At 38.9% G+C, this 13,319-nt stretch overlaps 1 protein-coding gene across 1 annotated transcript in view; it reads left to right on the top strand.

Moving 5' to 3' along the window:
- The window catches only part of Slc45a2 (solute carrier family 45 member 2), a 28,957-nt gene that overhangs the window by 14,035 nt on the left and 1,603 nt on the right, over nucleotides 1-13,319 (top strand). Inside the window, exons 4-6 of the mRNA XM_051182544.1 lie at nucleotides 7,022-7,165; nucleotides 7,758-7,881; nucleotides 10,238-10,449. Of these exons, the coding sequence (XP_051038501.1) occupies nucleotides 7,022-7,165; nucleotides 7,758-7,881; nucleotides 10,238-10,449 (480 nt within the window). The remainder of the gene's footprint in view (nucleotides 1-7,021; nucleotides 7,166-7,757; nucleotides 7,882-10,237; nucleotides 10,450-13,319) is intronic.

Here is a 13,319-nt window from a genome sequence, read left to right on the forward strand (position 1 = left end):
GTATGGGGGAAGGAACATGGTAAAAATTCCACACTGACCACTCTAAGATAGCAGCCTTTCAGTCAAATCCATAAAACGAGAGGCAAGGGTGGGACCTACTGTTAGAGCATGTGCCTAGCATGTGCAAGGCCCTGGAGTTGATCCCCAGTTCCACAGAAATAAATTTAAAAAGATGTTGAAGGGCATTAGTGATAAACAGATCAATTTAACAAAAGATAAACCTTGTAAATGTACAGGATCCATCATAAAGAGCTGTCATGATTAACAAGTCTGAAGGGAGGTGCATTGCAGTAGAGTGACTACAGGCACCACCCACAGTGGTAGATAGATCATCCAGAGAAAATCAGCAAGGGCACATGGGATTGGAACTACACTTTATATCAGGTGAACCTAACTAATAGAATCGCAATACATATGTTTTCTCAATTGAACAGAACAGGGACTATTCCCTAGGAATTTAAGAAGATTAAAATTATATTGAGGGCCTTTTACAACTATAGCAGTATAAAACTAGAAGTATAGTCATATAGAACTATAAGGAACTTCATATTATTTATAAATATATGGAAATGAAATAATGTCTGAAGCAAGCCATGGATCACAGAAGAGGTTAAAAGAGAAATGTGACAATGTCTGGTGCTGTGTTTACAGCTGAATAAAATCATGTCGAAGTCTACCAAGCATGCAAACAGCTAATGCCAATTCTTCTCTAAGTCTTTTAAAGAAATCCAAAGAGAGAAAACTTCTAAATACTTCTATAAAGTCATTATTATGCAGATACCAAAGACAGACGCTGGCAGTGGAATGAATGAAAGGAGATTCACAAGCCAATATTCTTAATAAATATTGATGCAGAGATCCTCAACAAGACACTAGCAAACCAAATGCAGCAATCCATTCAAAGTGTTATTTACCATGATCCAAGTGGGATTTCCTCCTAGAATGCGAAGATTGTCTAGCTTGTATGAGTCAATCAATATGGCATAGTATATCACATTAATATATAGCAAAGGGCTAATGCTATGTGATTATCTGAAGAAATGTGGAAATGGCATTAGACAATATTCTACATATTTTAATGATTAAAAACACAATAAGTTATGTGAAGAATATCCACTCTTAGTTCTATGTAACTTAGTAGAGCAATCAGTGAAGAGAGAGATATAGAAACTGTCCATGTGGAAACAAAGAGCTTAAGTTGTCTCTGTAGAGTATAAGATCTTATATTCTTAAAACAACTCAAAATCTGTTAGAATTAAAAGATGAATTAATTAAAGGTGAGGACATAAAAAAATCAGTACATACATTTACAGCAAGCTATCTGTGCAACTTCTCACAAGCTAGGATCATCTGGGAGGAGGGAACATAACTGAGGTAATGTTTCCATTGGCCTGGCCTCTGAGCAAATCTGGGGGGGGGGATGAGCTTTTTTTTTAATGTGGCACAGCCCAGCCCACTATGGCTGGTGCCACCCCCAGTAGGTGCTCCTGCATTGTATAAGAAAGCAGGGAACTAGGCAGAAAGCAGTCTTATTGCATTGTCTCTACTTCAGTTCTTTCCTCTAGGTCTGGCCTTTTAGTGCCTGCCCTGACTTCCCTTCATGATGGAGTGTGACTGGGATGTGTAAGCCAAATAAAACCTTTCTTTCATAAGTATTCTTAGTTGGGAATACTATAGCTATGATGAAACACCATAACCAAAAGCAAGCTGAGGAAGAAAAGGCTTATTTGGCTTATACTTCTATTTCATATCCATCACTAAAGGAAGTTAAGACCAGAAGTCAAGTAGGACAGGAAGCTGAGTGCAGGAACTAATGCAGAGGGTGCTGCTTACTGACTTGCTCATCATGGCCCCATCCACAGTGGATTGGATCCTCCTGCATCAATCACTAATTTAAAAAATGCCATCTGGCTGATTCTTACCAAGGCATTTTCCTCAATGAGTTTTTTTTCCTTTCAGATGATTCTAGCTAGATGTAAAAGTAGCCAACACACCAAGTAACTTTATGTCATGATGTTTTATCACAGCAATAGAAAGCAAACCAGAATACTATCTAGTACTAAATACTATCTAGTACAGTAGCTACAAAAAATACTTAGGAATAAGTTTAGCTGATATCTGTAATTAGAGACTATGAAGCAATGATGAAAGATATTGAAAACACAATTAAATGAACGTGAGGAGAATTAACATCATTAAATATACATATTACTCAAAGCAGTCTAGAAATTCAATGCCCTATCAATTCCAATCACTTTTTTTTTCTCAGAAACAGAAAAAAGTCTTGAATTCTATATAAAATCATTAAGACCAGAAGTATCCAAAGCTTAAACAAAAAGATCAAAGCTAGAGGCATTAATTACTTTATTACAAAACTATATGATTAACATGATAAAGTATGAAAACCAATGTGTAGATTAATGGAATAGAATACACAACCAAGAATTAAACCTTGGGTATGATATTTGGCAAAAGAATAGCTAAAGTACCCTACAGAGTAAAAGAAAGTCTTCAATAAACAATGCTGGAAAATCTATGCACATGTAGTAGAATGAAGGTCAATCTTCATAACACACCACATTGAAAGCCAACCAGAATGAATCATAAGACTGAAACATAAACCTCAAACAGTAAAACAACTAGAAGAAAACAGCCTGGAAAGCCAAATGACCTTAATCTGGGAATAGAGATTCTTCATTGGTTATCATCCCAAAGCACAAAGAAAGGATAGAAACATGGGGCTGCATGACACTAAAAGTCTGTGCAGCAAAGGAAACTGCCAACAGAGTGAACCGGCAAGGTGCCGAATTGGAGGGTGAATTCGTAAACCATATATGCTGGCAATCTGTTACCATTCAAAAGGAACTCAGCAAATGAAGGACTCCATGGTTTTTGTTGTTGTTTTGGTTGGGGTTAGTGTGTATGCAGGGGGGGGGGGCTTCTTTCATTATGCTGTTTCTTATCCTATTGTTTTATTTGTTGGTTTTGATTTTCAATTGTTTTTTTTTTCTGAGAGAGAGAGAGAGAGAGAGAGAGAGAGAGAGAGAGAGAGAGGAACAGATACACAGAGACATGGAAAGGGGAGGGAGAGAAAAACCAAAAGATAAACATGGAAATGGAGCATCAGTTAATCCTGTCTAGTCATTCCATAATGTATACATATTTCAAATCACCATGTAGCACATCTTGAACAATATTTTTCAGTTGAATAACAAGAAGAAAAATGAAGCAAACAATAGCGGTATGTATAACATATGAGATTTGGCTTCTGAATGGTTTTTGTTGTTTGGTTTAAGAAACACACTAGGCCAGGTGTGGTGGCCCATGCCTTTAACTCCAGCACTCAGGAAGCAGAGGAAGTTGGATCTCTGTGAGTTCAAGTCTATCCAGGTCTGTGTATCAGTTACAGGCCAGGCAGGGCTACTGTAAATAAGACTTGTTTTAAAACAAATAAAAAATAAACTCAAATGTGCAAAGCAAAAAAAAAAAAAAAAAAAAAAAAAAAAAAAAAGAAAGGAAAAAGAAAAAAGATAAGAGTGTTATAAAAGAAACCAATTAAGAAGACACAGAGCAAAAAAAAAAAAAAAAAAAAAAGAAAAGAAAGAAAAAAAGAAAAAAAAGAAGACACAGAGCAATGCAGAGCAATGTAGTGAAGCATATGGCACTTCCCTTTGCCATGCACATCCAGGATGTCTCCGGATATGTACATCAGGACCAAGATCAAAGCCAAGGTCAGAGTTGACATACTTTCTCATAGTCCCTGATTCCAAACTGAGGGAAGCTGCACAAGGAACTAGAATTCTGAATGGAAGGAGACTTGAACTGTTTTGGAGTTCAAACTAGTTCCCATAAAAACTCGTCTCCCATCCCTGCATGCCAAAACAGTTTCTCTTCTCAACACTTGTGACCTCTCTGTCAAAGAATACTTTGGCATCTTCTTCCTGAGGAGTCTGAAGCTTGTTCATCTGCAAACCCACCACTTCCCAGTCACCAGCTGATGATGGAGTAGAGTCTGTGCAATGAAATGACTCTCAGGGGCTCAAAGCCATTGTAAGGGATTTTCTCAAAGAATTGACAAGTCAGGATATGATGCCAGCTAGATTTTCATTCCGAGTTAAAATACTGAATATTTATATTTCCAGCTTTTACAGAAATGCTAAGCTCAACTTGAAGGCTCACATTTATTTTTGGAAGGAAGGAAAAATTAGGTTAACAATGGAGCAGGCTGAAAATTATGTGGAAGGCAGAAAGATCCATTAATATTTTGAGTGAGGCAGAATGCAAGCATGCTTGCCAGACTTTCCTGATTGTGCCTTTTGAGGGAAAGGAGAAACAAAATGAAAAGAAAGTGCTGAATTTAAAGCATGGAAATCAGCTACCATTCCCTATATAATGCCTACCTTTCCCTATGAAGAAAAATAAGTTCTAGACATTTGTTACAGTAGCCTTTTGTTTTAGGTATTATTTTCTGCATGCAGACTATTGTTTTTCCTAAATACAGGACAGTGCTTATTTTGTGTGTGTGTGTGTGTGTGTAAATATATATACTTCATACATATCTACATATATATGTATACATATATGTAGGGAGTAAAGCTTTTCCTCCTGCCACCAGTCTTGTCCTGCTGCTGCGCCAGCCCCAAATAACGCACAGAGACTCTGTATTTGATATTATGCTGTTGGCCAGTTACTTGTTTCTTATCAGCTAGCTCTGTCTTAATTATTAACCCATTTCTATGTATTTCCACGTGGTCTTACCAGCGAGAGGCGGCTGGCGGTTTTGCCTTCTCCAGACTCTCCATCTTGACCCCTCCTTACTACTTCCTCTTTCCTCCTCGTCTCCTAGTCCCGCCTATCTTGCTTTCCTATTGGCCAACAGTTCTTTATTCATTAAACCAGTATGAGAAACATATTTACAGAATCACATCTCCCATCACATATATAGAAGAATAAGAAATTAGTATAGTCACCATCAGTGGGTTAAATACTGCACGATGCATAAAGTTGACTGAGTGTGATGGTGATATCTGTAATCCCAGTACTTAGGAGGTGAAGTTAAGAAGACTGGATGTCCAAGGTCCTTCTCTCACCCTCATGGACATGTCAAATTCAAGGTCAGCCTGAGCTACATGAGATCCTGTCTCAAAACACAAAACGGAAATGAGCATTATGAAATTGAAAGTATCAACTATACAATGAGCCTAGATTTGTAAAATCTAATTTCTTCAACAAAGAAGAAAGAAAAAGGATCAGATAATTTAAGAGTTATAAAACAAGGCAGCTGGAGAGGTGGCTGCCTTGGTGGTTAGGAGCTGTCTACTCTTCTAGAGAACCTGAGTTCAGTTCCCAGCACCTGCATGGCAGCTCACAACTGCCTGTGTCTCCAGTTCCAGGGAATCTGACACTCTCACACCAATGCACATAAAATAAAAAAAAATTATTTTTTAAAAGGAGTTATAAAGCAGAACAAGGCAAGAATGAAGTCTCACATGCAAAAAATAACTTGCAGTAAAAATACCAGGAATATAATGCTTAATATAACAGAGTGAGTGGTTATCTCATCATAAATTTATTCTTTCCTCACATTTCCAATTATGTAAAGAAATATCCCATAATAAAGTACTATATGGCAATAAGTGATAAAAGGACTTATAAGACAATATGCTATCATAATGAAAATAGGCAATGTCAGGAGATTGATAACTCTACTAAGTAGGTCTCAATTTCATTATGTCAAGATGCAGAATTTTTTAAATGCCAAGAAGAACCAGCAACCCATCTCAGCTGACGTTCATATTTTCATTGTCCTTAGGGAGGGTAACTGCTTGATTCTTTCTTCTTTTACATGACAAGATGTTAAAGACTTTTTCTATCTTTAGTTGTATCTAGTGCTCTCAAGCTTACTGAAACCAAATAATAATAGTAGTGATAATAATTACAGCCCCTGCCATTAGTGTATAAATCTAAAGTGAGGAATATGGGGTATGAGTATTTATCTTTTATATGCGTGTTTACTCTGTTCACATTTAGACTCAACACAAAGCTCACTTACATATGCTGGTCATTGGCAACAGTCAGAGAAATGACATTAGAGCAGGAAATTTCCTGCCAAGGTCAGGGAACTGGCTAGCTCTGCATTAGTTTCTTAAAACATCACTACAAATGTAGCAGTTTAAACAACATCCATCAATCATCTCACAGTTTTGTAGGTCAGCAGTGTTGGTGGGCTCTAGTGGTTCTCTGCTCAGGGTCCTACATCCCTGCAATCATCACATCAACAGTGTTCTCATCTGGAGATTTAATGGACAGAATCTGTCTTCAAGCTCATTCAAGTCATTGGCAGAATCCAGTTTCTCGTGGTATGAGAGTATGTCCCTATTTTGTTGTGGAGTATTGCCCAGGAGCTGCTTTGAGTTTTGAAGGATTACCCTCAGCCCCTTTCCATGTGGCCCTTTCTGTTTTTAACCACCATGCTTCAAGATGCTCTGAATTCTGCTTCTGCCTCCAGCTGGAAAAAGAAAACCCTCTGGTTTCTAATGACTTTTGTGATTCAACTAGTATTAACCAGGTAACTCTCCTATTAATTCCCTTGAGGTCCATTAATTAGTAAACTTAATGGTATTTTCCAGACCCATTTTTTTTTACATGTAATAAACACAATCCTGGTGTCATCAAGAAAAGAAATCATGAACTCCATGCTCTAAGAACAATAGTTATCTAAGGGATTGTTTAGCTTTGTCCTCTTGCAGGCATATCGTTTAAAGTGTTAGCTGTTTCTTACATCTTGGACTGCGTGTAGCTCTGTTCCAGAACTCTCCACTTTTAGAATATGAAAGCTATTTATGACCTGGGAGCGATAAGTAGTTATTAATTTTTAACAGCACATTATCAATATGTTTGTCCCATGGAAACCTAGATGTGATGTCATATGGTAGACAAGTGAGAGATGTAGCATATGGCTATTTCTCTGACTTCTGCTGCTGGCTGGGCACCAACACTGAAGACCTGTGCTTTCTTCCAGAGTCAGAGGGCAATGTCGATGAAGTCACTTCTGAGAGCATTAGTGAGCATGCCGTCCCATTATCGCTGCCTTTGCATCAGCCACCTCATTGGATGGACTGCCTTCCTGGCAAACATGCTGTTCTTCACAGATTTCATGGGACAAGTAATGAATGCATTATGTTCACACACTCATTGGGGGCTTATGTCTGGCCTTCAGAATAAGTATAGCAAAGAGTGCCTTCAAGGAACTGGTTTACACATATGTTCTAGAAATAGGCTGATATACTCTGTAAAAGGAAATACTCTCAGATCTATTACTGTGTGATCAGATACAACAAATAGACAAGAGTAGATATTATCTTCAGAGCTCTGGTCAAGCTTCATAAAAGAGGCATGTGGCATGATCCCAGACTCGAAGGGTGACTTGGGGTTTCGGAAATAAAACAGAGCAAGAAAGAATTCTAAATGGGAATAGAAATGGTGTGGGCAGAGGTGAGTTGGAAGTCTGTTAGCTGTACTAGGGAATGGAACTAAGTCATATGGGGCTAGGTGTTAGGATGAGAGATCACCCTGGAGAAGTGTTATTTAGATATACTTCATGAAGGTCCTTCAATAATACATGAATGGAGTGACCTGGTGATGTTTGATTGAATTCTATGTTCTAGGAAGGGCCCTTTCCCCAAGGTTTGAGAAGCATGAGAAGAGCTCCCTACTACACTGCAGCGATTAGTCAAGCCCTCGAACCTCTCTTTCAGATCGTATACCAAGGGGATCCCTACAGTTCACACAATTCCACAGAGTTTCTCACTTATGAAAGAGGAGTTGAAGTTGGATGTTGGGGCTTGTGCATCAACTCTATGTTTTCTTCAATTTATTCTTGTAAGTATTCTTTTCCTAAGACAGCCTAGTAGTGGGACACAGATTTTATACTTCAAAATCTGTTTTCTTTCTCTTTAGAGTCTTAGATTCTTGATAATGTTTAGGAACTCAGGGGAAACTATTCCTTTAGAGAGGATCTTATGAAGTGTTATTTGTCATTTTTCAAAGTCAATTCTAGAAGTCATTGCCCTTGAATTATGCTCATAATCGGTAGGTTTCTGGGAATTAAATAAAACAAAACAAAAATAAATAAATAAATAAAAAGGGAATTTTGTGAGCTATGGTGAAATACTGAGTGGATGAATTCCAGCAGCTTTATGTTCTGCTGGAGAAAGACCACAAGTGATTTCATAGGTGTTTTGTAGATTCATAGATAATTTAGTAAATTTGCAAATGAGTCCTAATTCTTCCTCTAGCTAACTTAAATTGTACTTCCTTTGTGCTATTAGTCAAGTTTTCCTTTTGCTTCTCAACCTACTCTTGGCAGAAGCTATCATTTTTTTTTTACTTTAGAACATGTTGTTGCTACCTGTTCTCAGTTCATCTTATAGCATCAGATGAAGATCCAGCATTTCCAGCTACCTAGAGCTCCACAGGACAACCTGGATGCCTGGGTGGGGAATAGTGATAGAGAACTGAATTCATGTTCATCTCCATCTGCACAGCCAAGGAACAATTGAGATATAGCTGACCTGCCTATCCTATACTAGTATTCATGCCTAATATTCAACTCAATAATTTCTTTCTATCACAAAGACAGTACTGTTGAGGATGTGGCCACCTGGGTATCATAGGCAGCAGAGGCAAGAGAATTATGTCCTTGAAATTTATTGGCTTTCCCTCATGAATAAAGCACATTAAACCAGACTTTCAACCTTTATACTGTTGTTATAGATGTGTTCAAATATCTCTTTATCTTTCTTTGCCTCCCTTTGGCTTGCTGACATACCTAGAAAAGAACTAGGTATTAATGATATATTTTGATCACTGAGATACCTTAGACTGAATTTCTTGCATATATATATTATATATATATATACATACATATATATAATATATATATAAATCATGAAACAAATAGGCTTGTCAAGGATTATTATGAATTATTATTATTTTATTATTATTATTATCATTATCATTATTATTATGGAACTAGATTTGCACTGCTTCCATTCTCAAGCCTTAGCAACAGTACTCCAGACATGGAATGCATTTGATAGGGGAAGTAATGTTGTCTGCTTGTCATTTCTACAGCTTGTCTTCCATTTAGTGACCCAAGATAGTGTTTTGTTTTGAAATTGATTCAAGTATAATACAGATTTTGTTTCTTGCCCATGAAGTCTAAGTCTAGTAATTCCAGTGGCTAAGCAATATTTCATTCTTAATAGGTACATCTCAAGCATCTATCATTTATTTTTTGGTTGATGTGGTCCAATAGACTAAAATAGAGTGATCATTTTGTCTCTGTTGTTATTTTTGTGTATGCAAAGTATATGCCAAGAGGAGAACCAAGTTCAAAGTCAGCTATTTTTGAGCCACCCTACAGTTGGTAAAATGGCAATAACCACAGTGTTTGTTTTCTATGTGTTCTGTAGTGGGCTGGGTGATTTTTCATATATTTTACTTCACTTGATTATGACTAATAACAACCACTACAAAGAATGGCATTTTACTTCCATTTTGTATGTAAGAAACCTGATATGATGATCAGTTAAGAAACTTGTCTCCACAGAAGAGGAAGCCATGGGGGAACTGTGAGAAACTCTTCACAGCCTTTGTATGATTGACAAGACAGAAAAAGTCTGCAGAGAACCTCACACCTTTCTTAGTTGTGCAGACTGTCTTCAGGTTGGGACTAAGAAACTAAGAATGACTTGTATTGTTCTACAAAGCCTGGTTGTTTTCATATCCCTAGCCTGTCTTTGGGTGGTGAGGTCAGGCTAAGTATACATTGTTCATTGGGTTCTTTTGGGCCAGAACTCTCTCATTTGAATGAACAAGAACCTTCCTCTGTATCTTTTGTCCTCAGGGTCCCATCACCAAGGTTTGGGGTTTTTTCCCCTCTTCTTTTTTACATTCTTTTTATATTTGGCTGGGTGCTAGGAAGTACCTGGTTCTCCTCCATGAACAATAAAATTAGCAAGGCAAATTTATGATGTCTTTTATGCAAAGGATTTAAAACTGATCCCCAAATCAAGCTGTTTCTTGCACACAGATAAGGAAGTGTTTTGTTCCTGACTCAGTATCAAAGGACCTTGTCTAAAAATGCATCATCAAAAGGAAGGATTATCTGAAATTATTAGATATTGTGAGGCACCTGCCAGCTGTAATTTTTTCCCATTTATTCTCTCAACAGATTTTCAGAAAACTTTGGTTTCCTATGTTGGATTAAAGGGCCTTTATTTCATGGGATATTTGCTCTTTGGCTTGGGGACAGGATTCATAGGACTCTTCCCAAATGTCTACTCTACCCTGGTCCTCTGTTCTATGTTTGGTGTGATGTCCAGCACATTGTATACTGTGCCCTTTAACCTCATTGCTGAGTACCACCGTGAGGAGGAGAAAGAGGTGAGTAACAGTGGAATTCACCTGAAAGATGGAGGAAGGGAGAAATTTTGCAGAAGAGTAGAAAAACAATTATCACCGTGTAGACAAGACTACTAGCCTAGCTGAGTTCTTCCCTCCTCCTCCTTGCTGTGAACCCTGGTGCACCTTTTGAGTTTTAGGACAATGATAGTTACTCCCAATTATTTGATTAAAGAAGGTAGTATTAGTGATGCTAGTAAACCAGTCCATGATCAGACTGAGACAACAGAATGGGAACCAAACTCCTCTGCAACCACCCTACAGTGTTTCCCAATTCATGTCAGCATTTCTAGATGCACACAATGATGTCTTCCCTGCAGAGGGCATTTCTTAGGGTTATGGGTTGGAGTTGTGACTTGATTCTTACCATACTTTCTGGAGAGGTGATACCCACCTATGGCTTGGAATTCAGACCACAAGGTAGGACCTTAAGCAGTCCTCCTGGCTGTATCTGAGGAATGCAGTAAAGACACCACTGAAATGGCTGCTCCATCATTAAGTGCTTTCTTATTGTGGGTAAGACAGAGAAAATATTCAGAGGCATTTGAAAGAGTTCAGACCAGAGAGAAAAGGAAACAGACTGGACATGGCCAAGGTGAGGGGAGCAGGAGAAAAGCAGAGAATAGCAGAGTGAACACGGGAAGAGTGGAGGGTTATAAGGATGAGCAGCTGAAAGGAAGGAGGGAAGCCCTGAGTGTGTGTGTGTGTGTGTGTGTGTGTGTGTGTGTGTGTGTGTCTAGGATGGGGGCTTCAAATGTATAATGGGTACTTGTGAATTAGGACTGTAGAGCTTAGGTATGTAACCACAGGTCTATGTCAATGAAGAGCCATATGTTCCTCCTCTGGAGACAAGGGAAATGATTCCTTTTGGCAAAGAAGAAACTCAATTCACTGTCAGAGCCTGCTCCAACAAGTCAGCTGAGTTACCCGAGTAGGATCATGAGGATTGAGAAAAGGCAGATAAGAGAAACAGAGACAGAAACACAGGATAGATTCGATAGGACTGCCCAGTCCATGCCTTTCAGCACACCAGACAGCCCCAAGTTTAATTTAAACCCTACTTATATACAGACTAGAAGCAAAGCAGAACAAAGAGCAGCATAGTCAATTAACCAGCTACCCGCACTGTCCTTGAATCAAGGAGCAGCCAGGTTCACTATCTATCACGTGGGTCCTACTAGCAGCAAGCAGCTGCATTAGCTATGTGTGTGCCTACAGCTGGCACCAGTAGCTCAATAGAGAGATAATATACTCTTTCCTATGGGCGTAATCAGAGCTTTCTCACAGAGGCTCTCAAGGAGACTGAAACAAGCAAGCTTGAACTCTAATGTCTTACAAGTCAGAATATACTTCATATGGAAACTGAGTCACTCACATTTCACAAGTTGCTAAAGCATGATGGCTTTTTTTTCTAACTAGAAACCCTTCTGTTGTTCAGCTTGAGTGAGCCTAGGCTGCCATTTCTGGACATATGCACTTGGAGAATTAGAGTTTCTTCTGGACCTGACAATGAGAAGTCTGGGTAGTTCTGTTCCAGAACTGCTACCTCTTCTAATTAAGGCATATTTTATGCCTTAATTAGGTATACAATGAAATACAATGAAAGGCATTCTCTATGCAAACTGACTTTTGCTTTCTTAAGTAGAGCAATGATGGGAAATCTAAAGTGATAACTGAGTTCAAACCATCTCAGCCTGAAACCATAACAACACCAAATGTGTGCCAGTGTAACATCAAGCTCATGTCAGTGGGATACTGAGTACATGTTAGTGTGACATAATTTCAGCTTTCGTTTACATCATGTACTTGATTTGGTAGGTGCTGCAAGGCAGAACTGCACCAGGAGTTAAGACTTTCCAAGCAAGAGTAGTTAGTTGTCCTTTTCCACAGTAAAAGTTGCAATGCATTATGGGGAGGGGCTACTATTTGAAAGACAGTCACCAGTGAAGCCTCCCTATTTTGAAAGAGTACTGGCACCAAAGGGTATAAACTGACAACATGACTATTCCATGGTATGGTTAAAGGGAAGGTTTTTGTTGTAGATATGACAGAACAGCCATACGCATCTGGAAGAGTGCAGAACAGAGAGGGAAATTAGTAAACTGAGCATGAACAGACTGGACATGGCCAATGAGAGAAGCAAGAGCAGAGCAGAGAGAGGGAAAGTGTGGGAGAGTAGAGAAAAGGGAGAGAGAGGGGGGGAGGGAGGGAGAACAAGCAAGAGAGGGAGCATGGTTGAAATAGCAGGGTTATAAGGAGAACGTACTGGCAGGAGGGAAGTCCACGAGCTGGGGGGGGGGGGTTGGGGTAGGAGAGGAGATGGGAAAAGAGAGCATGCTGTCTGAAATGTGTAGCAGACACTTGTGATATTGAGGGAGCCTGGAGGCCAGGATGCACTTTGGTGGTTCCAATAGCCACCATAGATACCCACTCCTCCATTGTGCCAGGGATAAGGGAAATGACTCCTTTTGGTGGAGGGGAATCCGTTTCACAAGTTCCTGAGTAATGCTGGCTTTTGACTAACCACCAGAATTTTGGGGAAATGGATTTTCCTTTGCATCTAACTCAAGGCAAACAAAACACAACAAACAAATGAACAAAAAAACACAAACCAAAAAGTCACAGAAAAGTAGATTGAAATTCTGTCCTCTTTGAAGCTGTGTGACACTGATCATATTTTTCATTAGTCATTAAGTAGCAGTTAAAATGAGCTCACTTATACAAAGGTTATTGTGTCACAGGGGTCAAAATCACAATATACAAAAGTGCTCTTGTGAAGTCGCTCCCTCTATAACTTTTGTATCCGTGTCTCCAGCCCACACCTGCTATATTACCACTCTTGCTAGAGTTCT

Source organism: Phodopus roborovskii, unplaced genomic scaffold (genome assembly GCF_943737965.1).
Source record: "Phodopus roborovskii unplaced genomic scaffold, PHOROB, whole genome shotgun sequence".
Taxonomy (NCBI): Eukaryota; Metazoa; Chordata; class Mammalia; order Rodentia; family Cricetidae; genus Phodopus; species Phodopus roborovskii.